Genomic DNA, 26692 nt, shown 5'->3' on the forward strand with positions numbered 1-26692 from the left:
GTGCAGTTGCCCATAGCAACCAATCAGATCGCTTCTTTCATTTTTAATAAGGCCTCTGCAAAGTGAAAGCAGTTATCTGATTGGTTGCTATGGGCAACTGGGCAACTTTTCCTCTGCACAGATTTTGATAAATCTCCCCCATGAAGCTTGGAAAATGACCCAAACATAGTCACTAGTTAAAAGCAATTGAAAGTAATGGGGCTCATACTTATCACCCCATGTAGACTTTATTTTTAAGGAGGGCCCATACAAGCTCTGTGATTTTAAGTTGGTCATACACATAATATTGGCGGGACTGGTTGAATGGTAGAGGTTTAGCTATAGTGGGTCCTTGGGGCCCAGTACCTGAGAGGGTCTCAAGGACCCTCGGCCATTTAAGAAGACAAGTGAGTTATTATTGGTACATGGCACCTCTGTTATAGAGCTTTCATTGGGGTCCCTGAGCTTCTTGTTGGGCCTTAACAGGGTGCGGCCTACTTGACGGGCCCAGTATAATGCACCAGTCTATTTCTACTGGCTCCTCAGCTGTATATAGTCTTCATGTTACTTGCTGAGTCTTCCCTCCATATCCTTCGCGCTCAGTATGTCTTTCATGCTGCATCATTCAGATTCTGCCTCTTTTCAGGGGCCGTAACACAATGACCGCTCTATGCCACCCACCTTTTTAGGGGTCAGTAACACAATGGCTGCTCTATGCCACCCACCTTTTTAGGGGTCAGTAACACAATGACCGCTCTATGCCACCCACCTTTTTAGGGGTCAGTAACACAATGGCTGCTCTTTGCCACCCACCTTTTTAGGGGGCAGTAACACAATGGCTGCTCTATGCCACCCACCTTTTTAGGGGGCCGTAACACAATGGCCGCTCTATGCCACCCACCTTTTTAGGGGGCAGTAACACAATGGCTGCTCTATGCCACCCACCTTTTTAGGGGGCAGTAACACAATGGCCGCTCTATGCCACCCACCTTTTTAGGGGGCAGTAACACAATGACCGCTCTATGCCTCTCACCCTTTTAGGGAGCAGTAACACAATGACCGCTCTATGCCTCCCACCCTTTTAGGGAGCAGTAACACAATGACAGCTCTATGCCTCTCACCTTTTTAGGGAGCAGTAACACAATAATCGCTCCATGCCTCTCATCTTTTCAGAGGGCCGTAACACAATGACCGCTCTATGCCTCTCACCTTTTTGGGGGGAGTAACACGATCGCTCTATGCCTCTCACCCTTTTAGGGAGCAGTAACACAATGACAGCTCTATGCCTCTCACCCTTTTAGAGAGCAGTAACACGATGATCACTCTATGCCTCTACACTTTTTAGGGGGCAGTAACACAATAATCGCTCTATGCCTCATCTTTTTGGAGGGCCGTAACACAATGACCGCTCTATGCCTCTCACCTTTTTAGGGAGCAGTAACACAATGATCACTCTATGCCTCTCATCTTTTCGGAGGGCCGTAACACAATGACCGCTCTATGCCTCTCACCTTTTTAGGGAGCAGTAACACAATGGCCACTCTATGCCTCTCACCTTTTTAGGGAGCAGTAACACAATGATCACTCTATAAAAACAAAAATGTAGCCAGCACCTGGGTTTTTGTTTTTCTGTGCAATTTGGGGGGAGTGGCTCCCTCTGTAGCCGTGCATCCCCTCCCCTATTTCACAGGAGGGGGTTTGGATTGATAGTGGAACCAACATGTCACCCAGTCAGAGGCCGCATGCTCAGCGGAGGTGTTAGGGTCCCATCCAATATGAGGCCACCTCCGCGTGGTGGAGGGGGGGAAACGTTTTGATCAAAAAGTGCGCCAAGAGCCTCCATTTTGTTGACCAAGTGTGCTGCTGCCATTTTCTTTTTTTAAATGATTTTTAGGGGGCAGAAACACAATAATCGCTCTGCTATGCTTCTCACCTCTTCAGGGGGCAGTAACACAATAACCACTCTATGCCTCCCACCTTTTCGGAGGGTAGTAACACAATAATCGCTCTATGCCTCTCTTCTTTTCAGGGGGCAGTAACACAATAATCGCTCCATGCCTCTCACCTTTTTTGGGTGCAGTAACACAATGGCCGCTCTATGCCTCCCACCTTTTCAGGGGGGGGGGGGGTGTAGTAACACAATAACCACTCTATGCCTCCCACCTTTTCGGAGGGTAGTAACACAATAATTACTCTATGCCTCTCACCTTTTTAGGAAGCAGTAACACAATGGCCGTTCTATGCCTCCCACCTTTTCAGGGGGGGGGGGGGTGTAGTAACACAATAATTACTCTATGCCTCTCACCTTTTTAGGAAGCAGTAACACAATGGCCGCTCTTACCTCTCACCTCGGACCCTGCTATATTGTCAGCTGCTCAACCTATAAATTCTAGTAATTCCCAGAATGCTGAGAGTAAATTTTAGGTACCACATTATTATACCGCTATGAATACAGGAAACAGTTTCTTACATGCAAAATCTTGTCAGGACTGGGCTCTATTCCGGGTACCAGGTTATGTGGTGAGAAGGCGATCTGCTCCACTTCAGCAAAGTAGTTGACAGGGTTCCTGTTTAATGTAAACTTCCCCACTGGTATTTCAGGGAACTCCTCGTGGTACCAAACCTGTAAGGGATACCGTAAAGTTACTACATTGGGCTTAGTAGTTAAAGCTTTATTCTTACAAAGTGTCTGCCCCCCAGACATCAGATATCACAACCGAACCCCTTTCAATGCATCATAAATGGAAAATAAAGTACTTTATTACTTTGTGTCCACAGCTCCTATAGGGACCTATGTGTTTCCATGGTAACAGACTACGTATAAGCTCTGTGTAGTCTGATCTTCTGCTCACACTCTCTTCTATCTCTAATGAATTCAATAACTTAGCAAATATAAATGGCAATATGACTGCAGGATCAGACTACGAATTGTTTGTGTGTAGTCTGTTATCATGGAGATACCTAAGAGTAGACATTTTAAATGATAACTATTTGCAAATGTGCTTGATTTTTTTTTATTTTAGGCCCCATTCACATCATGTTTTGTGACATTTGTCTATTCTGTCCCTGGCAGACCAAATGGGTTTGAAGGTATTCCGTGTAAGCGGAAGAAAGGAACCTCATTGCGGTGCTCACTTCACGGATTCTTGTCTCTCGGATTAACCGATGCGGACAAGTAAATAATAAAAACAAGTAAATAATAAAAACAATGGGGGGGTATTTATCAAAACTGGTTGTTCTATGTGGTTTTTTTTTTACCCTATTTTTTTTGGCGTTGTTTTCGACAGACTTGTGCCAAATTTATAATTTGTCGCACGCTATATCATAACTTTGCTGTTTATTGGGGTTTACTAGCCAAAACTGATGGTATGACACTTTTTTATGTCAGTTTAAGAATTACTTTGATTTGCGACAAAATTGCGGTATTAGTAACTGTTTTTGCAACAAAGTATAAAAGGCGCAATTAGTAAATTCCCAACCACTGCAAAAAAAAAAATGCTGTTAACAGTTGAAATCCAGTCGGAACATGAAAACGACGTAATGACAAAGGCGCAATGCAAAGTCGCAAATCGCAATGTCTCAGAGGAAATGCGACAAAAGTACACAAGAAAAGACGTGTATATCCAATGATAAATACCCCCCAATGTGCGCTTTAATAAATATAGTAAGAGGTGACGGACTACGCGTTTCAAGGGGCGGGACACCCTCTTCCTCAGGTCCAATCAAATGGGTTTATATTAATGGGTAAATAGTGACTACATCTGGCCCTTGAACATATACAACGCACAGACAACGGATACATTCGGGTAATGGCCCAAACATAGTCATGTTTAGCCCACAAGTCAGCAGGCGCCTCCGCCTCAAGTGTCCAATCCATTGTGCAAAACAGACAGAAGAAGCCGGATTTTGTACTATACGCAGCTCAATACTCTTCTCACCTTTGTGATATCGAAAGGATTATATGGCAACTTCTTGGCTTGCTCTAAGGTCATGACCTGGATGGACAATGTCCAGGAAGGGAAGTCCCCCCGAGATATTGCTTCTTCAAGATCTTTAATGGCATAGTCAGGGTTTGTTGCCGCCAATTTCTTTACAGCCTCTTTGGACAGAGTTTTCTCCCCCTGGTTGGTCTAAAGCGAACAAAAGATGTAATTGTGAAAAAGTATAAAAAGTGTTAAATAGTCATGTTCCCATACGCCTCTTATGGTTAAATTCACATGGGACAGGACAACTGTGGATTTTAAAGGGGTACTCCCGTGGAAAACTTTATTATTATTATTATTTTTTTTAATCAACTGGTGCCAGAAAGTTAAACAGATTTGTAAATTACTTCTATTAAACATCTTAATCCTTCCAGTACTTTTTAGGGGCTGTATACTACAGAGGAAATGCTTTTCTTTTTGGATTTCTCTTCTGTCACAACGACAGTGCTCTCTGCTGACCTCTGCTGTCCATTTTAGGAACTGTCCAGAGCAGCTTATGTTTGCTATGAGGATTTTCCCCTGCTCTGGACAGTTCCTAAAATGGACAGCAGAGCTCAGCAGAGAGCACTGTGGTCGTGACAGAAGAGAAATCCAAAAAGAAAAGCATTTCTTCTGTAGTATACAGCCCCTAAAAAGTACTGGAAGGATTAAGATTTTTTAATAGAAGTAATTTACAAATCTGTTTAACTTTCTGGCACCGGTTGATTTAAAAAAAAAAAAGTTTTCCACGGGAGTACCCCTTTAACAGCAGATTTGCAACTGTGGCTACTTATTATGTTGTGGATTTGTGACTGGTCCACAATTTTTTTTTAAAAACACATAGAGAATTCCACAAGTGGGGGAAAGACACCAAAAAGTGTCACACTGGACCCTCACAAGCTTAAAGGGGTATTCCGGGAAAAAACATCTTATCCCCTATCGAAAGGATAGGGGATAAGATGTGGGGGGCCCGCCGCTGGGACCCCTGCGATCTCCCTGCAGCAGCCCGCATTCTATGCGTAGTTGCATCTGAAGTTTCGGAAACCTCCGGGCATCTGAGACAGGGACGTGACGTGACGCCACGCCCCCTCCATTCATGTCTATGGGAGGAGGCGTTGTGGCCGTTACCCCCCTCTCATAGAAATTAATGGAGGGGACGTGGTGTGACGTCACCTCCCCGTCTCGGAAGCACGGCTGTTTCAGAAACTTCAGACGCAGCTACGTATAGAATGTGGGCTGCTGCAGGGAGATTGCGGGGGGTCCCAGCGGCGGACCCCCCCGCAATCAGACATCTTATCCCCTATCCTTTCAATAGGGGATAAGATGTTTTTGCCCGGAATACCCCTTTAAGTCATACAGAAGGTCTGAGAAAACTAGATATAATCCATCCTAGGTTTTGATTGGCTAGCAACATTAACACTAAGCTGACCAGAGTGCAGCATGACCAGAGCAGACATTACAGATAGACGCTAGATAGATAAATAAATAATAAATATGAGATAGATAGATAGATAGAAGAATGTATAGGGAATATGTGAGGGTGTTATGGAAATCAGGTGCAAAGGTATTTAGCATTACAGAATCCCAATAACCACACAATGAATCCCTTAAATAAGTAACAAATCCCACGCCAAACATTAATAGTAGAGGAACAAGGAAAAGCATTGATAGGATTACCAAAAATTTGACTTTCTTAATGAACAATAAAATAGCTTAAAATACAAAAGAGAGGTGTTCCTGAGACCAGGATTAGAGAGAATAAACCAGTATAATACTGGAACAGAGGTAAGGGCTCACAATATATCGAGGTAGTATTGGTTTACATCGTAACAGTGCACGTGCACACAACAAGTAAAAAATTACATAAATAGTGACAAGACAACATAATTTAGCACAATATAAATTCCAAGTGGCTAGAGGAATAATGGATTGTGGGCCCTTACTACCCGACGTTTCGCCAAGGAGCTGGCTTCTTCCGGGGCGTCACGCCCCGGAAGAAGCCAGCCCCTTGGCGAAACGTCAGGTAGTAAGTAATCCCAGGAGGAATTTCATGGCATATATGATATGAGCCTCCGACACATACCTGGTAGTTGAATTTTGCATACACAACCTCCCCTCGGCAATTCACCAGTTTAAAAGCATGGTTTGAATATCCATTCATGTGTCGAAATCCATCAGGAATCCCTTTGTCCGAAAATAAGTGGGTGACCTACAGGTATGGAGTGGACATGTATACAAACCCAAGTCAGTGATGGCATGCTGGTCACTTTATAAAGGGCAGAGTATTGGTATGGAAGTAATGTTCTATGAGTAATTTACAAATGGTACAAAAGTGTGTATCAATAGTCCATGACAGCAGAGCTTTCTACTGTGCAAACCTCTTCAAAATAAAGCACAAGTGCTTTTTTTCTTTTGCACTCACCCGTTTATTTTTAAAGGGGTACTCCCATGGAAAACTTTTTTTTTTTAAATCAACTAGTGCCAGAACGTTAAACAGATTTGTAAATCACTTCTATTAAAAAATCTCAATCCTTCCAGTACTTTTTAGGGGCTGTATACTAAAGAGAAATCCAAAAAAGAAATGCATTTCCTCTGATGTCATGACCACAGTGCTCTCTGCTGACCTCTGCTGTCCATTTTAGGAACTGTCCAGAGCAGCATATGTTTGCTATGGGGATTTTCTCCTGCTCTGGAAAGTTCCTAAAATGGACAGCAGAGGTCAGCAGAGAGCACTGTGGTCATGACATCAGAGGAAATGCATTTCTTTTTTGGATTTCTCTTTAGTATACAGCCCCTAAAAAGTACTGGAAGGATTAAGATTTTTTTTAATAGAAGTGATTTACAAATCTGTTTAACGTTCTGGCACCAGTTGATTTAAAAAAAAAAAAAGTTTTCCACGCGAGTACCCCTTTAATAGTAGAAAACCGCGCTCTAAGGGACTCTTTACACTACGTATTTAGCGTGGAATTCTGCATGCTGAATTGCGCATCGGAATTCGGCGGTGTGAACTCTTAACATTAGTGTGAATGGGTCTTCCGTGGACCCGTTGACACTGCGGAATTTCAGCGGCGGACAATTCCACCACTGCAATGAATCTGTGCAGAGAAAGAACATGTTCTTTCTTTGCGCGGAAGTCCACAAGCACTGCATAGCGGTCAATGGTGACGGCACAGTGTCGCAATGTATTTAGTCGGCAGCCACCAGATGGAATCTCTGCTCATGGAATTTTGTGAGCGGAGATTCCGTTCCAAATCCGTAGTCTGAACATACCCTAAGGGTCTATTCACACAGCAGAATTCCCTCTTGCGGCATTCCGCCTCAAATTAAAGCCCATAGATTTCTATGGGATTCTGCACTCCCATTCCCACTTTTGAATTTTTGCAAGCCGAAATTCAGAAGTGCGATTGGAAGTGTGAATGGAATCTCAAAGAAGTTTATGGGCTTCAATTTGAAGTGAAATTTCGAAAGCATAAATTCTGCCGTGTGAATAGACCCTTACAGGTGGAAACTTACTACTCACTATTCAAAGTAGTAACATGTAAAGTTGCACGAAAAACCACAAGGCTTCAATAATGAGAGCTTGAAGACAGTGTAGGGGTGACTGAGAACATCCAGTCCTGCAAACTGGAAACCTGACAATAAGCAATGTGCCATATCTGGTACCTCGTGAAGGGTTTCAGGACGCAGGCTCAAGAAATCCCATAGCATGTTCGGGTCCTTACGGTGTGTCTGAGGGTTTCTCTTCTGAGCGTGAGAAAGTGATGGGAACTACAAGAGAAAAGATTGTAAAGATGAGGAAAGAATCTTCATGATAAGCCCCCGAGATAAGATTACCCAGGTGGTAGCACTCCAATGCCATGGCCTACAACCAACTATGGGCCATGATCTACTGTTGAGGTACTAATACTAGCCCAAAATCTCCTAATATACTAACTGGACCAAGAGTGATCTGAACAATGGAATAGAGCAGGTTTGATCATCTCAAATCTCACATGACTGTTTTCAGGAATATGTAGTCAACCAGGATGTAGACCATAGACCAGTGGTGGTCAACCTGAGGTTGGGGTGGGGGTAAGGAGGGGGTCTTATATGTTGCTCTGTCTTGACTACATTATAAGACTACAAATCTTATTTGTTCTGTTGTGGCCCAGTATGGGAGGTATTACCCCGTACCCTTGCTGTCCTGTCAGGCAGCCTCCCTACAGTGTCCCCTGCGCCCCCCTTGTACCTGTCCCCCATGTAAATATGTTTCTAATGTATTATACCATGTAATGTCTTCTGGAAGTGTTGTCACTTTAAGACTGTTTACCATGTGACTTGTCATGTGATTGTTACCCAGGAGGTACCAGTGACCAGGTGATCCCAGGGGTGACCTATGGGCTCCCTGCTAGTCTCCCCCATATAAGCCCTGGGTGGAGCTTCTCTCTCTTTCCTTACAAGTCTTTGCTGAGGTCAAGACGAGTCCTAGAGAGTGTCCAGAGTCATAGGAGGCCTCAAGTCCAGTCTGCAGCCACAAGCAGCTACAAGTAACCACAGTCTCAGTATTGTCAGTCACAGTCACCATTTGTCAAGTCAACGTGGTCTGCATTAAATTGACCATATCCCAAGTCCCAGCAAGCCCTTAAGGTCTCTGAGTCACTGGTCACCTCCTTGGGCCCTGGCTGATCTGTATAGACTTTTCCCCCTGTCTAATCTCAGTAAAGCCACCGTTATCCGTAACTTGGTGTCGGAGTCATTGTTGCCCTCATGCCTAGCCCAGGATCTATCGGTATACCTACGGGTGGTCACGAATACAAGGGGTTAATGCCATCTGCCCCTAGGGTAATTCCAACTGCCCTGCATCGCACCCCATACCACAGTTCTTAATCGGGTCATGGGGTAGGTACAGTGTATATACATGTTAAAGGAGTACTGCAGTGTAAGACACTTATCCCCTGGCTGCAGGATAGGGGATAAGTGTCTGATCACGGGGGGGTCCAACCGCTGGGATCCCTTCCCACACACACACACTGCTCTATGGGACAGGTGAACGCTGAATCTCCGCCTCTCCCATAGAGATACATGGAGGGGGCGTGTTGGCCGCAGCATCATGCTGCGGCCATAATGCCTCCTGTACGGGAGATCCGCTGCAGAGCCTGGGCCCTGTACAGGAGATCACGGGGGGATCTAACACTGCAGATTTCCTTTAAAAAAGCCCATACAGATAAATAAACAACACAACTTTTGAGGGTGGCAAAGAGGCAAAGATACAAAACAGTGCTCTCATAATATAATGGAGAAGAGTAGAGTATAATCAGGAGGGGGTACATACTAACCAAAATGGGGTCTCTTATGAAGAATATTGGAGTGTTGTTCCCAGCAATATCCCAGTTTCCTTCTTCTGTATAGAATTTAACAGCAAATCCCCGAGGGTCTCTAACAACATCTGAGGTCCCCGATTCTCCAGCTGCAGAAATATTCATGTAAAATACATCAAAGATACCAGATAGAAGCACAAGAAATGTTCATATATACAAATTATAACGTTTCAGGAAGAGTTTACATCTCTTGTGACCAGAGGGGGAGCTATAGAGCAGTGGTCTCCAACCTGCGGACCTCCAGATGTTGCAAAACTACAACTCCCAACATGCCCGGACAGCCAACGGCTGTCCGGGCATGCTGGGAGTTGTAGTTTTGCAACATCTGGAGGTCCGCATTTTGAAGACCACTGCTATAGAGGGTGCAGAAGTAGCCGTTGCATCAGAGCCCTGGTGCCTAAGGGGGCCCAAGAGCACATTTGCCCTATAAGGGTCCAGTATTATACAGCATTTGGCACATTGGGCCATGTTGTAGATTTTGCATCAGGGCCCAGAAGCTACAAGTTACGTCATGTGGACATTCCCACCTAAAATTTCAATGTATAGGGTAAAAACATTGGCTAATCTGGTGCTCAATCAATGGCTAAAAATCCATGTGTTACATGTAGTGTCTGCTAAAAGTGTGAACCAGACAGATTTTGGTTGGGCCAGTCAACCCTTCATCGCCAGATACCGAAAAGATCGGTCATGGAGAGGTTTGCTATAGATATTTCTTTCTACTCCAGACAATTCCTGAAACTGACAGAGGTGTCAGCAGAAAGCGCTGTGGTCAGACTGGAAAGAACTACACAACTTTCTCTGTAGTATACAGCAGCTGATAAGTACTGGAAGGATTAAGATTATTAAATACAAGTCATTTACACGTCTGGTTAACTTTCTGCCACCAGTTGATTTGAAAACATTTTGTTCTTCTCCGGAGTACCCCTTTAAACAAAGTTAACAGCTTACTTGTAGTAGAGAACCGAACAGCTACGGGCGTCCTCTTCCCAATAAACTCAAACACCTTGGCTTTGCAATACTTGGTGATATCATGAGTGACTTCAAAAAAACCAAACGCTCCTGAAATAGAAATAAAATGCCTAAATGATGGGGTAGTGGGGTTCTCCACCTATCACAGCCTTTGGCTGTCCGGGCATGCTGAAAGTTGTAGTTTTTTTGCAACAGCTGGAGGCACACTGTTTTGAAAACAGTGGTATAAAAGATGCATGAAATAACTAATCTTTTTCACATAGATGTAAAATGAACTTGAATCGCTGTAATTCTGCATCCGATATTATAGAAGTGATACCCTCCTGCAGGGACAGACTGCCAATCTGGCAATTGTGGCAAATGCCAGATGGGCCGGTGTCCTAAGTGGGCGAGAGTTTACAGAGTAGTTTCAAGTGGTCCTAGCGCCGGCTGGTTTTGCTGACACCCACTCCAGACAGATTCTCCACCCAGAGGTCCTGTAATGTGAATGAGCCCTTACTATTAGACGATAAAAGTTTAGGTCCCACTTGACTGAGACTGCCGCTGCGATGACGAGTTACGAACTGGTGAAGTGCCAGCAGCATAGGCTTCACTCCCCGGCTGCCAATCAAATCAGACTCTTTCACTGCATTAGTCTATGAGTCGTATAGAGAGACCAGCTGGGGAGTGAAGAGCTCGCTGCTGCGCACTTCAGCCGGCTATAAATTGCAATCGAAACTATTTGCTGTCCTGAGATCCAGTGCAATCTAAACTCTTGAAATATCTGGATGACATATTAAGCATTTTTTCAAATGAAATTGATGCTTAAAGGGGTTATCCAGGAAAAAACTTTTTTTTTTATATATATATATCAACTGGCTCCAGAAAGTTAAACAGATTTGTAAATGTCTTCTATTAAAAAATATTAATCCTTTCAGTACTTATGAGCTGCTGAAGTTGAGTTGTTCTTTTCTGTCTAAGTGCTCTCTGATGACACGTGTCTCGGGAACCGCCCAGTTTAGAAGCAAATCCCCATAGCAAACCTCTTCTACTCTGTGCAGTTCCCGAGACCAGCAGAGATGTCAGCAGAGAGCACTGTTGTCAGACAGAAAACAACAACTCAACTTCAGCAGCTGATCATTATTGAAAGGATTAACATTTTTTAATAGAAGTAATTTACAAATCTGTTTTACTTTCTGGATCCAGTTTATATATAAAAAAAAGTTTTTTCCTGGAATACCCCTTTAAAGTGTCAGATCCAACAAAAAAAACTTTTTTTTTAAAATATATCACTCAGTACCTAATCCTGACCATGTACATCTAATTTTTATGTGTCTAGCACCTTTATTTATTTTTTTATTACACTTTTAATTTAGTTCACTAGTCTGAATTCCTCTCAAAGGGAGGGGGCGTGGCCTCACTGTGCAGGTCTCCGCCCCCTCCCTCAGTATGCTGTCTGCTCACATCTCCCCTAGCATTAGCAAAACTACAACTCCCAGCTTGTCCTCACTGACAGTAGCGGGACACAAGCTGACAGTGGGAGGATTTTTCCCTCCAGCCCTGCGCTCACAGCTGTCAATCAAAGAAGTGTGTCCATGACATAGGTGATGAGTGATGAGTCATGGACACAGCAGGACTAGTATGTGTCCAAGCAGGCAGGGGGAGGGGCAGTTGTTTGACTGGCTTTTTCAGTATGAAATACTGAGAACTTTCTAATGAAAGCAATTGCAAAACCTATTGGTTATACATGCTTTACAACATATCAAAAGTTTTTGTATCTGACAGTGACCATCTAAGGGTAGGGTCACACGTGCCATATTTTGCTTCCCATTGACTTCAATGGGTAGGAAAATACGCACCAGCAGACGCAACATAATACGGAACATGTGACCCTACCCTAAAAGGGAAACTGACGGCAGTATCACCTGCACTAACCTGAATACAGTATACAGGTAATCCCGCTCCATTCAGCTGATAACCCCGCCCCCTTTACAAACATACTAAAGAAGAGGGATGAAAACAATACTAGTAACACGATGGATATCTCCTGAACGGATGCACCAATTTCACCAGGTAAGAAGCATTAGAAACAGGGTCACCTGTACTATCTACCTTTGTATTCAGGTTAGTGCGGGTGACCTTGTTGTCAGTTCCCTTTAAAGGGGTATTCCGGTGCTTAAACATCTTATCCCCTATCCAAAGGATAGGGGATAAGATGCCTGATCGCGGGAGACCAGCTGCTGGGGACCCCCGGGATCATGCACGCGGCCCCCCGTTTGTAATCAGTGCCCGGAGCGTGTTCGCTCCGGGTCTGATTATGGTCAACCGCAGGGCGGGCAGCGTGTGACGTCACGCCTCCGCCCCCGTGTGACGTCACGCTCCACCCCTCAATGCAAGCCTACGGGAGGGGGCGTGATAGCTATCACGCCCCCTCCCGTCGGCTTGCATTGAGGGGCGGAGCGTGACGTCACGCGGGGGCGGTCGCCGGTAATCAGTCCCGGAGCGAACACGCTTCGGGCACTGATTAGAAACGGGGTGCCGCGTGCATGATCCCGGGGGTCCCCAGCTGCGGGACTCACGCGATCAGGCATCTTATCCCCTATCCTTTGGATAGGGGGATAAGATGTTTGAGCACCGGAGTACCCCCTTTAAGGACCTGCTGAGAGTTGGAGTCATCGGTTTTCGATGAGTGTCCAACATCTGAGAATGATATGGCAGCAGTGACGATTTAGTGCTGCAAAATGAGAATTCATTTTTTTAAATCAACTGGTGCCAGAAATGTAAACAGATTTGTAAATTACTTCTATTAAAAAATCTTAATCCTTCCAGTACTTATTAGCTGCTGAATACTACAGAGGAAATTATTTTCTTTTTGTAACACAGAGCTCTCTGCTGACATCATGACCACAGTGCTCTCTGCTGACATCTGTGTCCATTTTAGGAACTGTCCAGAGCAGCATATGTTTTCTATGGGGATTTTCTCCTACTCTGGACAGTTCTTAAAATGGACAGAGATGTCAGCAGAGAGCACTGTGCTCGTGATGTCAGCAGAGAGCACTGTGCTCGTGATGTCAGCAGAGAGCACTGTGCTAGTGATGTCAGCAGATAGCACTGTGTTCCAAAAAGAAAAGAGTTTCCTCTATAGCAGTAGTCTTCAAACTGCGGACCTCCAGATGCTGCAAAACTACAACTCCCAGCATGCACGGACAGCCATTGGCTGTCCGGGCATGCTGGGAGTTGTAGTTTTGCAACATCTGGAGGTCCGCAGGTTGGAAACCATGCTCTATAGTATTCAGCAGCTAATAAGTACTGGAAGGCTTAAGATTTTTTAACAGAAGTAATTTAAAAATCTGTTTAACTTTCTGGAACCAGTTGATTTAAAAAAAAAAAGTTTTCCACCGGAGTACCACTTTAATGGTGCAGCAGAATCACACTGAAAACAATGGGAGGCTGCTGCACCATATTTTCTGCAGAGAAATTCTGGAGTGGAATTACACTTGGAAAATACATATTGTGAATAAGCCTTTACAGGCATTATTTTAGGGGTTACATTTGTAGCTTGACATAAAGATTGTTGTACAGAGCCTCGCCATTCTGTCATAGCAGTTTGGGTCCGTTACGAACAAAGATAGAACAAATCCCCGCCCAAATCGGCACCAAAAACATTTCGTCTTCACCACACATTAGGCTTTGCCCTCCGGGCACACTTGGCCTTTCTTACCTGCCCCACGGGCATGCACCACCCGCTCTGGAATCCGTTCTCGGACAAAGTGAGCCATTTCATCAATGAACATTGTATCCTGGAGGAGTATTGGCCCTCGAGGGCCCACGGTCAGTGAAGTGGTTTTATCACCAATGGGAGTCCCAGTCGCTGATGTCAAAAAATCAGACTAGAGAGAGAAAATATAAAAGTGGAAGTTTATATGATGGAAAAAATATTTGTGTTGGACAAGAGTAATAAAGGGGATCAGTTAGGCTAATGTGGTAGCCTGGGGTTGTAGGGTATATGGGGTGAAGCTGTGCGGTTACTAAAGGGTGCTTGCTTAAAGGGGTAGTCCAGTGGTGAAAAACTTATCCCCTATCCTAAGGATAGGGGATAAGTTTGAGATCGCGGGGGGTCCGACCGCTGGGGCCCCCTCCGATCTCTCTGTACGGGGGCCAGGCTCTCCGGCCAGATAGCGGGTGTCGACCCCCGCACGAAGCGGCGGCCGACACGCCCCCTCAATACATCTCAATGGCAGAGCTGGAGATTGCCGAAGGCAGCGCTTCGGCTCTGCCATAGAGTTGTATTGAGGGGGCGTGTCGGCCGCCGCTTCGTGTGGAGGTCGACACGCCCCCTTCCCGCAGGGTGTCGGAGCCCCGTACAGGAGATCGCGGGGGGTCCCAGCGGTCGGACCCCCCGCGATCTGCAACTTATAAGTTGTTCACCACTGGACTACTCCTTTAACCCTTTCTATTCGTGACGCCAGGGTGCGGGCTCCTCTGTAATGCTTGTCCTACCGCCACCCGTCCCAAGAGCGGTAGGGAGGTATTAAATAATTGAATGTCCACAACCGGAGAGTTTGCTGAAAACTGTTGAAACTTTTACTGAAGATTTTATACAAGCTTTAAAACCGGAACAGTCTCTGTACAAGCAAAGTCTCTTAGATATTGACAGTTGGTTGGGACCTTGAGCGTTTTAAAGTCCGGAGACTGATATGCGCTGTTCCACTGGATTTAGTTTCGGTCCAGTAGTCAAGCTAGCTTTAGCGGGGATTTAGTTTAGGACTCAGGGTTTGATTCAGGCTTCTGGCCTAGGGTTGTCTTTGCAAGTTAGGCTGGGTTCACACCACGTTTTTCAAATACGGTTACCGTATACGGTTTTCCGCTAAAAAACGTATGGCAAAAACTGTATGCAACCTTATACAACCGTATGACTCCAAATTAAAACGTATACATAGTTACATAGTTACATAGTTAGTACGGTCGAAAAAAGACATATGTCCATCAAGTTCAACCAGGGAATTAAGGGGTAGGGGTGTGGCGCGATATTGGGGAAGGGATGAGATTTTATATTTCTTCATAAGCATTAATCTTATTTTGTTCCAGGAATGTATCTAATCCTGTTTTAAAGCTGTTAATTGTTCCTGCTGTGACCAGTTCCTGAGGTAGACCGTTCCATAAATTCACAGTCCTCACGGTAAAGAAGGCGTGTCGCCCCTTGAGACTAAACTTTTTTTTCTCCAGACGGAGGGAGTGCCCCCTCGTCCTTTGGGGGGGTTTAACCTGGAACAGTTTTTCTCCATATTTTTTGTATGGGCCATTAATATACTTATATACGTTTATCATATCCCCCCTTAAACGTCTCTTCTCAAGACTAAACAATTGTAACTCCTTTAATACGGTTTTTCCCCGTACGGTTCTATCCGTTTGCATCAGTTTTTGCCAACGGTTTTGCTATTTTGTTGGAATTAGTTTTCCAGCAATTTAATAAAGTTACTTTTGTTCTATTGAAATTCCAATCTGCGCATGTGTCAACTCCAAAAACGGATTAGAAAAACCGTGTGCAACCGTATTCTGAAATTCTGTGTACGGTTCTCATAGACAACAATGTTAAAAGAACCGCATACGCTTCGCATACGGTTTTCCAACCGGAGGCAAAAACGTGGTCGACAGCGTTTTTGCCTACGGTTGAAAAATCGGCAAAACCGTATCCGAGGCAAAACGGATGCAACCGTACACAACATTTGGAATACGGTTTACAATGCATTCTCTATGCATACGGTTTCGGATATGGTCGTATACGTTTTATTGCGGAAAACCGGATACGGTTACCGTATTTGAAAAACGTAGTGTGAACCCAGCCTTACGCAGATTTCAACTCTCCGATGATCCGGAACCCAAGAAAGCGATCATTGGCTGCAGCTCCCTTATATAGGCAGGGGCTGGCCTTAAGCTGATTGGTCCAAAACTTCTGTCAATTATCTGTACAAAGGATCATGGTCTGACATGTGACCACACCATGTGACCTCTGAAAGGTCCTAAAGCATAACCCAAAGGAATTAACATAGCAACCAATCAGATCGCTTCTTTCATTTTGCATAAGCCTTGTTAAGAAAGTAAGAAGAAAGCTGATTGGTTGCTATGGGTAACTGGGCAACTTTGCCTCTGCACAGGTTTTGATAAATCTCCCCTATAAACACTATAAAATTAGAGAAGGAGGAGGCGATTAGGGGCTGTCCCACCTGAAGGACCCTACCTGAACGTAGTAACTCTGACTTTGGGGACCACCATACAAGGTACTTGATAAAGCTGGGTCTCTCCAGCGAAACGTCGGGGGGATGCTAGGGAGTAACTAATTTTAATAAGCAATATTAGGAATTGGTAGATAAAATAGAGGAAGCTATATGTGATGTGGACCGTTAAAATTGGAGTCTTAGGACCCAGAATAATGGAATAAAGAGTCCCTAACATAGAAGCCTGAGTAAAAATTTAATTAGTGGAACCATTATTGGACCAATCCAATTCCTATATATTGTGCTTTTAAAACACACTTCTTTTTTGTATTATTTTTGCACTATAATTTGGTTTATTTTAAAATAATAAATAAAAGTGAAGTTTTAAAAGGGTGACCCTAGTTGGGGGTCTTAGTCCCGGATGGGTCTCCGACCCTGAAGGGAATTGGAATTTGTGAATTAAATACCCTGGGTACCCTATGGGGGATTTTTGTGTATATCAGCAATGTGAATAAACCTAGTTTAGTAATTTGCTGCTTGTAAGCAATTCTAGGACGTATGGGTGAGGCCATTGATATCTCGGAAGATTACAAAGTGGTTTTAAATCAGTCCTATTATACGCAGGGCTGGGTGACTACTCCCTATGTATGAATTTGTCTCAAGGGTTATTCCATGGAAAATATTTATAATATTCGGCAAGTGATAAATGTGTGATGGGGGTTCCACCGCTTAGAACAGTGGTCTCCAAACTGTGGCCCTCCAGATGTTGCAAAACTACAACTCCCAGCATGCCCGGACAGCCAACGGCTGTCCGGGCATGCTGGGAATTGTAGTTTTGTAACAACTGGGGGGCCACAGTTTGAAGACCAGTGGGTTAGACTGATCACTAAAACTGGGGTCCTGGGAAGTTAAATGGAAAGATCACTTATGCATCCTGCATCTCATTTTAAAGGGGTACTCCGGTGGAAATTTTTTTTTTTTTTAATCAACTGGTGCCAGAAAGTTAAACAGATTTGTAAATTACTTCTATTAAAAAATCTTAATCCTTCCAGTACTTATTAGTAATGCTGAATACTACAGAGGAAATTCTTTTCTTTTTGGAACACAGGAATAGAGATGAGCGAACTTACAGTAAATTCGATTCGTCACGAACTTCTCGGCTCGGCAGTTGATGCCTTTTCCTGCATAAATTAGTTCAGCTTTCAGGTGCTCCGGTGGGCTGGAAAAGGTGGATACAGTCCTAGGAGACTCTTTCCTAGGAATGTATCCACCTTTTCCAGCCCACCGGAGCACCTGAAAGCTGAACTAATTTATGCAGGATAAGTCATCAACTGCCGAGCCGAGAAGTTCGTGACGAATTGAATTTACTGTAAGTTCGCTCATCTCTACACAGGAACACAGAGCTCTCTGCTGACATCATGACCACAGTGCTCTCTGCTGACATCTCTGTCCATTTTAAGAACTGTCCAGAGTAGGAGAAAAATCCCCATAGAAAACATATGCTGCTCTGGACAGTTCCTAAAATGGACAGAGGTGTCAGCAGAGAGCACTGTGCTCGTGATGTCAGCAGAGAGCTCTGTGTTCCAAAAAGAAAAGAATTTCCTCTGTAGTATTCAGCAGCTAATAAGTACTGGAAGGATAAAGATTTTTTTTTAATAGAAGTCATTTACAAATCTGTTTAACTTTCTGGCAACAGTTGATTTAAAAAATAAAAATAAAACTTTTCCACCGGAGTACCCCTTTAAGTCTATGGGACTTTGTGCGATAGTAGAGTACAACACTTGGCTAGAAGTGTAGACATTACAGGGGTACGCTGGAGTAAAAAAAAACTAATCTTTTCAAATCAACTAATGCCAAAAAGTTCTACAGATTTGTAAATTACTTCTATATAAAAATCTTAATCCTTCCATTACTTATCAGCTACTGGATGCGCCATAGGAAGTTGTGTAGTTCTTTCTAGTCTGACCACAGTGCTCTCTGCTGACATCTCTGTCCATGTCAGGAACTGCAAACCTCTCCTGCTCTGGACAGTTCCTTACATGGATAGAGGTGTCAGCAGTGCTTTGGTATGACTGGAAATAACTACACAACTTACCCTGTAGTTTACAGCCCCTAAAAAGTACTGGAAGGATTAAGATTTTTTAATAGAAGTGATTTACAAATCTGTTTAACTTTCTGGCACCAGTTGATAAAAAAAATAAAGGATAACTCTCATTAAAATTGTACTCCTTATAGTAAATAAAAATTATTTCCAAAAAATGAAGTTTTCTAGGTTTTATTCGTGCTTAAAAAAGCTCAAGAGCTCATTTTCCCCCATCTTATACACAGACTTAGGACCGAGGGCCAAACATAGGAAGTGCAGCCTGGAGTGCTGAGGGGGGGGTGTCCAGCCTCATCCAATCATAGCTCTTCTCACACTTAACTGCCGTATGCTGTAGGTTGGACACACCCCCTCAGCACTCCAGGCTGCACTTCCTGTGTTTGGACTTCGGTCCTAAGTCTGTGTATAAGATGGGGGAAAATGTGCTCTTGAGCTTTTTTTAAGCACAAATAAAACATAGAAAACGTCATTTTTTTTAAATCAAATTATATTAGAAATCTTTTTTATTTACCATAAGGAGTGCAATAGAAAAAATTTGTTTTAATGAGAGTGACCCTTTAAATAACCCTTCGTAACACTTCAATCAGAAATGGTGATTTTTTTTTTTTAATGATATCTATATCACTAAAACCATTGGTTGTAACAAGAATAAATCCCATTGTAAAGGAACCTAAAAAATAAGTTTAAAGGGGTTATCCAGGAAAAAAAACTTGATATATATATATATATATATATATATATATATCTCAACTGGCTCTAAATTACTTCTATTAAAAAAAATCTTAATCCTTTCAGTACTTATGAGCTTCTGAAGTTGAATTGTTCTTTTCTGTCTAAGTGCTCTCTGATGACACGTGTCTCGGGAACTGCACAGAGTAGAAGAGGTTTTCTATGGGGATTTGCTTCTAAACTGGGCGGTTCCCGAGACACGCGTCATCAGAGAGCACTTAGACAGAAAAGAACAACTCAACTTCAGAAGCTTATAAGTACTGAAAGGATTAAGATTTTTTTTTAATAGAAGTAATTTAGAGCCAGTTGATATATAAAAAAAAAAAAAAAGTTTTTTTTTCCTGGAGAACCCCTTTAAACTTATTTTTTAGGTTCCTTTACAATGGGATCTATTCTTGTTACAACCAATGGTTTTAGTGAAATAGATATCATTTAAAAAAAAAAAATCACCATTTCTGATTGAAGTGTTACGAAGGGTTATTTAAAGGGTAGCTCTCATTAAAACAAATTTTTGCTATTGCACCCCTTATGGTAAATAAAAAAGAAGTGTCTAAGTCCTCTCTGATGACACGTGTCTCGGGAACCGCCCAGTTTAGAAGCAAATCCCCATAGAAAACCTCTTCTAAACTGGGCGGTTCCCGAGACAGGTGTCATCAGAGAGCACTTAGACAGAAAAGAACAACTCAACTTCAGAAGCTCATAAGTACTGAAAGGATTAAGATTTTTTTAATAGAAGTAATTTACAAATCTGTTTAACTTTCTGGAGCCAGTTGATATATATAAGTCTTTAAACCCATCTTTCCATGATTGTTGCTTTACCAGGGCAGATCTCCCCGTGTCCAGCCAGTTTACGCCCTATCGCAGAATCCTATCAGATGCAAATGTTGTGGTTTCGGCCCAGCAATGAGTTAATATGGAACAGGTTAGTGTGTCAGCTATAAGGCATGAGATCCAGGAGATTACAATCCTCACATATGTATTAGATGTAATTAGACAACTTATTGAACGTCTCCAAAAAAACAGACACATAAATGAATGGTGAATGTCTGGCACAATGTGGATGTACATTAAGAAGGTGACAATGAGGACGGTGATGTCACAGACTATAATTATATAGCATTCAGTCTACAGTATGTTCTATTATGTGTTATGTTTACTCAAAGGACTTCACTGCCCAAACAGAATGGAAGATCTAGGGCAGTGGTCTCCAACCTGCGGACCTCCAGATGTTGCAAAACTACAACTCCCAGCATGCCCGGACAGCCAACGGCTGTCCGGGCATGCTGGGAGTTGTAGTTTTGCAACATCTGGAGGTCCGCAGGTTGGAGACCACTGATCTAGGGCTATGCCAACAAGGAGTCACTTGATGGTGACAAGTACTCACATTATTGGACAACAGAATGTGTATATATATGGCGGGCGCCAGACACAGGGACTTATCAGTCATCGTGTACAAAATAAGAGAACTGGTGCTCCATATTCCGAGATTATATAGCTAATAAATGCAGCTGGTGGTATTTGTAAAAAAAGAAAAATAATTTAATAAAAAGACAATAGAAATATGTATGTATGTATATATACACACACACACATACATATATATATATATATATATATATATATATATATATGGACAAAGGGTAAGTTAGCCAGCACTATTGATTCCAAACTATTATATGTACCTGGCTTACAGGTGCACGCTGCTGGGCTAAATATACAGCCAAAGAAGAATACAGCAGCAGGTCCATACAGTGCTGCTGTATTCTTCTGTTGCTGTATATATGTATATATATATATATATATAAAATAAATTATTGACACCGGAATATAGATACAATCAAATGCTACACTGTGTATCCATCCACAGGGCCTTTGTGGACGGGTTAACACACGATTATTGATAAAAAAAAATAAAATAGGCATAAAAAAAGTATCATATACAAATGTAAATAAAAAATATAAGACGTAAAATGCAATACACCTAAATGCACATTGGACTACTGGTATCCCACAATATGCCATATGTTCCTAATGTCTCATATCAGTCATGTTAAAGGGGTACTCCAGCCGTAAGAAATCTTATCCCCTATCCAGGAGATAGGGGATAAGATGTCTGACCGCGGTGGTCCCGCCGCTGGGGAACCCCCCGCAATCTTGAATTTGTGACGCCACGACTCCGCCCCCGTGTGACGTCACGCCCCGCCCCCACTATGCAAGTCTATGGTAGGGAGCGTGACTTCAAGATTGCGGGGGTCCCCGGAGGCGGGACCCCGGCGGTCAGACATCTTATCCCCCTATCCTTTGGATAGAGGATAAGATGTCTTAGGGCCGGAGTACCCCTTTAAGCCTTTCAATCTGGTTCTTTTGTTTATATCCCATGATAAGCCTTGGAAGCTGTAAATGGTGGTAGTTATCACTGTCATCTCCAAAGAAAAAAAAGAATAGAGGCCAGAACACAGGAAGAGGTGCAAGTACCCTGGGATGTCCATTTAATTAGGGAACTAGGAGGCCTCCACCAGCCACCTTCCTTGATAGAAGTTCAATGATCCGGTCCAGCCAATGAGAGATTTCAGTTGTCCATAACTCTCATAGACATCAGTAGAGAGTGCCACACACGTGTACAATCCTCTCCTATAGGGGGCCTGTATGATAGCATGTCAGGTGATATCTGGGTCATCCAAGGTGTAGGCCCCACCAATAGTTTTATCAAGGAGCCTCCACAAACCTTAAAGGGGTACTCCGCCACTAGACATCTTATCCCTATCCAAAGGGTAGGGGGTAAGATGTCTGATCGCAGGGGTCCTGCTACTGGGAACCCCCGCGATCTCTCCTGTAGCACCCAGTGTCATCTGCTGCACGGCGCCAACTTCGCTCCGTGCCTAATGACGGGCGATACAGGGGCCAGAGTATCGTGACGTTACAAGCCGGCCTCTTCGTGTCGTCACACCCCGCCCACTCAATGCAAGTCTATGGGAGTGGGCATGATGGCATGCGATGTCTAGGGGTGGAGTACCCCTTTAACCCAGCCTAGTGGTCTAGGCCTAGAGAGGAAAGCAAATTCAATACAACCATCACAAGATGTTTGAAAGGGGTCATGTAGTAGTGCAAATTTTTGCAGTCATCATACAATGCGCTTCTGGTATATGACAAAAATTTTTTAAAAAAATGCATGAGCAGGGATGGACAGAAAAGACCACAGACAACCTTTTCTTGGGTTGCAGTGGTAGACCCTCACAACTCAAATCTGTTTTAGGTAGGTCAAATGTAATGTAAGTCAGATAACTATTGTATCGATTGGATCCAACCACCCAATGGAACCAAACATCTAAAATCTGAAAGAACTTGTCCAGCTGTAGAGTATATGGCTACATGTAGGCTCAACCCAAGATCCTTGATAAACCTTAACTAAAAGATTGTATATATAACATTCTCTTATCATAATATACCGTATTTTTTGTCCTATAGGACGCACCCTATTTTTAGGTGCAAAATCTAAAAAAATTTAAGATTTTGAACCCAATAGTGGTCTTCAACCTGCGGATCTCCAGATGTTGCAAAACTACAACTCCCAGCATGCTGGGAGTTGTAGTTTTGCAACATCTGGAGGTCCGCAGATTGAAGACCACTGCATAGGAGGTAATACTCACGTGTCCCCGCCGCTCCGGACCCGTCACCGCTGCCCTGGATGTCGCTCCATCGCTGTCGCCGTGTCCCCATCGCTCCGGAACGTCTCTGCCGGTCGGGTATCCTCGCTCTCCGTTGCCGCCATCACGTCGTTATGCACGCCGACGCACGTACGCGACGACGTGATGACGAGGAAGGAGAGGGCCGGCCATACAGGGGATCCCTGAACGGAGAAGACACCGAGGAGGCAGGTAAGGTCCTTCCCGGTGTCCTGTAAGCACTAACCCGGCTATTCAGTCGGGCTGTTCGGGACTGCCGCGGTGAAATCTTGGCGGTCCAGAACAGCCCGACTGAACAGCCGGGTTAGTGTCACTTTCCCTTCAGACGCGGCGGTCAGCTTTGATCGCAGCGTCTGAAGGGTTAATACAGGGCCTCACCGCGATCGGTGATATCCTGTATTAGCCGCGGGTCCCGGCCGTTGATGGCCGCAGGGACCGCCGCGATAGGGGTGTATTCGCCGTATAAGACGCACTGACTTTTTCCCCCCAGTTTTGGGGAAGAAAAAGTGCATCTTATACGGCGAAAAATACGGTATATATATATATATATATATACATACATAAACCACAACACACACAGAACTCTCATGAATAAAACTACCAGTGACTAAGAAGACCCAGCAGTCTGAAGGGACTTTTAGCAACTTTTAACTAAGATCCTTGATAAGCCTTAACTAAAAGATTGTATATATAACATTGTCTTATCATAATATATATATATATATATATATATATATATATATATATATATATATACACACACACAAATCAGCTCATTACATCACCTTAGCTCCAGTTACGGAATATAAAAAGCTAATCGGGATTAATGCCAAGCCAGAACTCTCTCTCCAGAAGGAAAGAGCACCCATCTGCAGACAGCTGTTTCGGGGTACTTGCCCCTCGTCAGTACAGAGCAGGGTAATCTGGCTTGGCTGAGATGAGGGGCCTTATATATATATATATATATATATATATATATATATATATACACACATAAACCACAACACACACAGTACTCTCATGAATAAAATTACCAGTGACCAAGAAGACCCAGTAGTCTGAAGTGACTTTTAGCAAAGAGAGTTTTCCCATCCAATACAGATTTAGGATTGCTTGGTTACAAAGGTTCTAAAGTGAAACATCTCTAAAGACTATAGAAACACTTCTGGGAAGACCACCCCTGATCAACACCAATTCCTTTGTCATATATATGTTAACCTTCTTTCCAAGGGCCCTAAAAGACCATTTTTCACCTGAACTTTAGATGATCTTCTTGCTGAATATATTTTTAATTATTTTTTAAGATAACTATCCAAAAAGACTATGAAAACTAGAGGGGTGGTCGTCTTGGAAAGAAGGTCCACTAAGAATAGGGTCCTCACAATCTATTGTAGGAAGATCTGGTCTCCATCAGGGGACGTCATTTGGAGAGGTTTTACTAAATGCAGCTAGAAAATACTCCTAACACACAGATGTAAAAGAATATAGTAGAGGAGCATCATTACCTGAGTACTTTGAGCTTGTTGCCCAAGCATCTGAAAGTGAGGACTATACAGGCATCTGTCCTCCATGGTGACAAGTGTGTTCTGTGAAGCTATTAGGGATGACATTTATATAGCACTAGTAAAACTTGCACCTCCCTACAGCTCAAGTATGCAATGCAAACCACTGCAGGTAATAAACATCCTAATTATACAGCGTGACTCTATAAAATGAGGAGGGTGTATGTACTATGGATAGAGAGAACCTTATATCAACCCTGCCTCTCAAGCCTACATTACAAGTACTGTATGAGTAGATCACAGTCATGGGCACATACGTTACAGAGAGCTGCATATGCAGAATCTCACAGAAGTCCATCCATCACATTTTGTAAATATTTGATTCCATCTTTTTATGTGACAACACTGAAGAAATCACTATGTCACAGTACATGTTGGCATTCATGTTCCCTCAATGAACTGTATCTCCCAGGTTCCAGCAGCCCCAGACCATGACACTCCGCCATCATGCTTGACTGTAGACAAGACACATTTGTCTTTGTACTCCTGGCCCGGTTGCCTCCACACACCCTTCACACCATCTGAACCAAATAAGTTTATAGTGGTCTCATCGGACCACAGGACATGGTACCAGTGATCCATGTCCTTAGTCTGATTGTCTTCAGCAAACTGCTTGTGGGCTTTCTTGTGCATCATCTTTAGAAGAGGCTTCATTCTGGGACGACAGTCGTGCAGACCAATTTTAAGGAGTAGTCCAGTGCTGAAAAACTTATCCCCTATCCCAAGGATAGGGGATAAGTTTCAGATCGGGAGGCATCCGATCACTGGGGCGCCCCACGATCTCCTGTACGGGGCCCCACCTCGTTGGCCAGATAGCGGGTGTCAACCATCGCACGAAGCGGCGGCCGACACGCCCCCTCAATACAGTGCTATGGCAGAGCCGGAGATTGTGGAAGACATAGAGTTGTATAGAGAGGGCATGTCAGCTGCCACTTCGTGTGGTGGTCAACACGCCCCCTTCCTGCGGGCTTCCGGGGCCCTGTACAGGAGATCGTGGGGGGCCCCAGTGGTTGGACCCCCGCAATCTGAAACTTATCCCCTATCCTTAGGATAGGGGATACGTTTTTAAGCACTGGACTACTACTAATGCAGTGTGCGGTATATGGTCTGAGCACTAACAGGCTGACCACCCACCCCTTCAACCTCTGCAGCAAGACTGACAGCACTCTATGTCTATTTTCCAAAGATAATGACACTGAGCACGTGTACTAAACTTCGTTGGCTGAACATGGCGAGACCTGTTCTGAGGGGAAACTGTCCTGTGAAACAGCTGTATGTATTGTTCACCATCCTGCAGCTCAGTTTCAGGGTCTTGGCAATCTTCCTATAGCCCAGGTCATCTTTATGTAGAACAACTATTTTTTTTATTCAGAGCCTCGAGAGTTCTTTGTCATGAGGCGCCATGTTAAACTTTCAGTATTCCAGTATTAGGGAGTGTGAAAGCTATAACACCAGATTTAAGACACCTGCTACCCATTCACACCTGAGACCTTGTAACACGGGGAGGGAAAATGGCTACTTGGGCCCAATGTGGACATTTCCACTTAGGGTTGTCCTTACTTACACACAGATGGCTGTGTGCTGAGTTATTTTGAAGGGACACAACATTAAAGGGGTACTCCGCTGCTCATCGTTTGGTACAAACTGTTCCGAACACTGGGAGCTCGTGAGGTCATAGCCCCACCCCCTCATAACATCATGCCCTGCTTCCTCAATGCAAGTCTATGGGAGGGGGCGTGACGGCTGTCACGCCCCCTCCCATAGACTTGCATTGAGGGAGTGGGGTGTGACATTATGAGGGGCAGGGCTATGATGTCACGAGCTCCCGGCGCCAGCTCCATCGTTCAGAACAGTTTGTTCCAAACGCTGAGCAGCGGAGTACCCCTTTAAACACTGTTATACAGGCTGTGCACTCACGACTTTACATGGTAGCAGAGGGTCATTTCTTCAGTGTTTTCACATGAAAAGAAAACACCTGTATTATAATACCGCGGATTAAAGGCGTATACTGTAACAGTAAACATGATATTTAGTGGGGCAGAACTAACAGAGATTTGTCAATCATTACGCTCTGTATATTGAGAACAGTAGAAAAGCATAGACATATAAAAAAAATTAAACACAAATTGGTAACAATGAAGATTATGGATGAATAT

General features: G+C 43.7%; 2 protein-coding genes across 3 annotated transcripts in view; one reads left to right on the forward strand and one right to left on the reverse strand.

Annotated features, from left to right (window-relative positions):
* CAT (catalase) overlaps positions 1–26692 on the reverse strand; it is a 70570-nt gene that overhangs the window by 16039 nt on the left and 27839 nt on the right. For both annotated transcript variants that reach the window (XM_056527678.1, XM_056527679.1), the window contains 7 exons: positions 13968–14136; positions 10247–10357; positions 9257–9387; positions 7605–7709; positions 6025–6150; positions 3918–4109; positions 2450–2602 (listed from right to left, as the gene is read on the reverse strand). In XM_056527678.1, the coding sequence (XP_056383653.1) occupies positions 2450–2602; positions 3918–4109; positions 6025–6150; positions 7605–7709; positions 9257–9387; positions 10247–10357; positions 13968–14040 (891 nt within the window). In that variant the 5' untranslated portion in view covers positions 14041–14136. The remainder of the gene's footprint in view (positions 1–2449; positions 2603–3917; positions 4110–6024; positions 6151–7604; positions 7710–9256; positions 9388–10246; positions 10358–13967; positions 14137–26692) is intronic.
* Positions 16387–26692, forward strand: part of TFIP11 (tuftelin interacting protein 11) — a 75978-nt gene continuing 65672 nt past the window's right edge. Inside the window, exons 1-2 of the mRNA XM_056527676.1 lie at positions 16387–16524; positions 20114–20213. The gene's annotated coding sequence lies outside the window, so the exon portion shown is untranslated. The remainder of the gene's footprint in view (positions 16525–20113; positions 20214–26692) is intronic.

The sequence above is a fragment of the Hyla sarda genome, chromosome 6 (genome assembly GCF_029499605.1).
Source record: "Hyla sarda isolate aHylSar1 chromosome 6, aHylSar1.hap1, whole genome shotgun sequence".
Taxonomy (NCBI): domain Eukaryota; kingdom Metazoa; phylum Chordata; class Amphibia; order Anura; family Hylidae; genus Hyla; species Hyla sarda.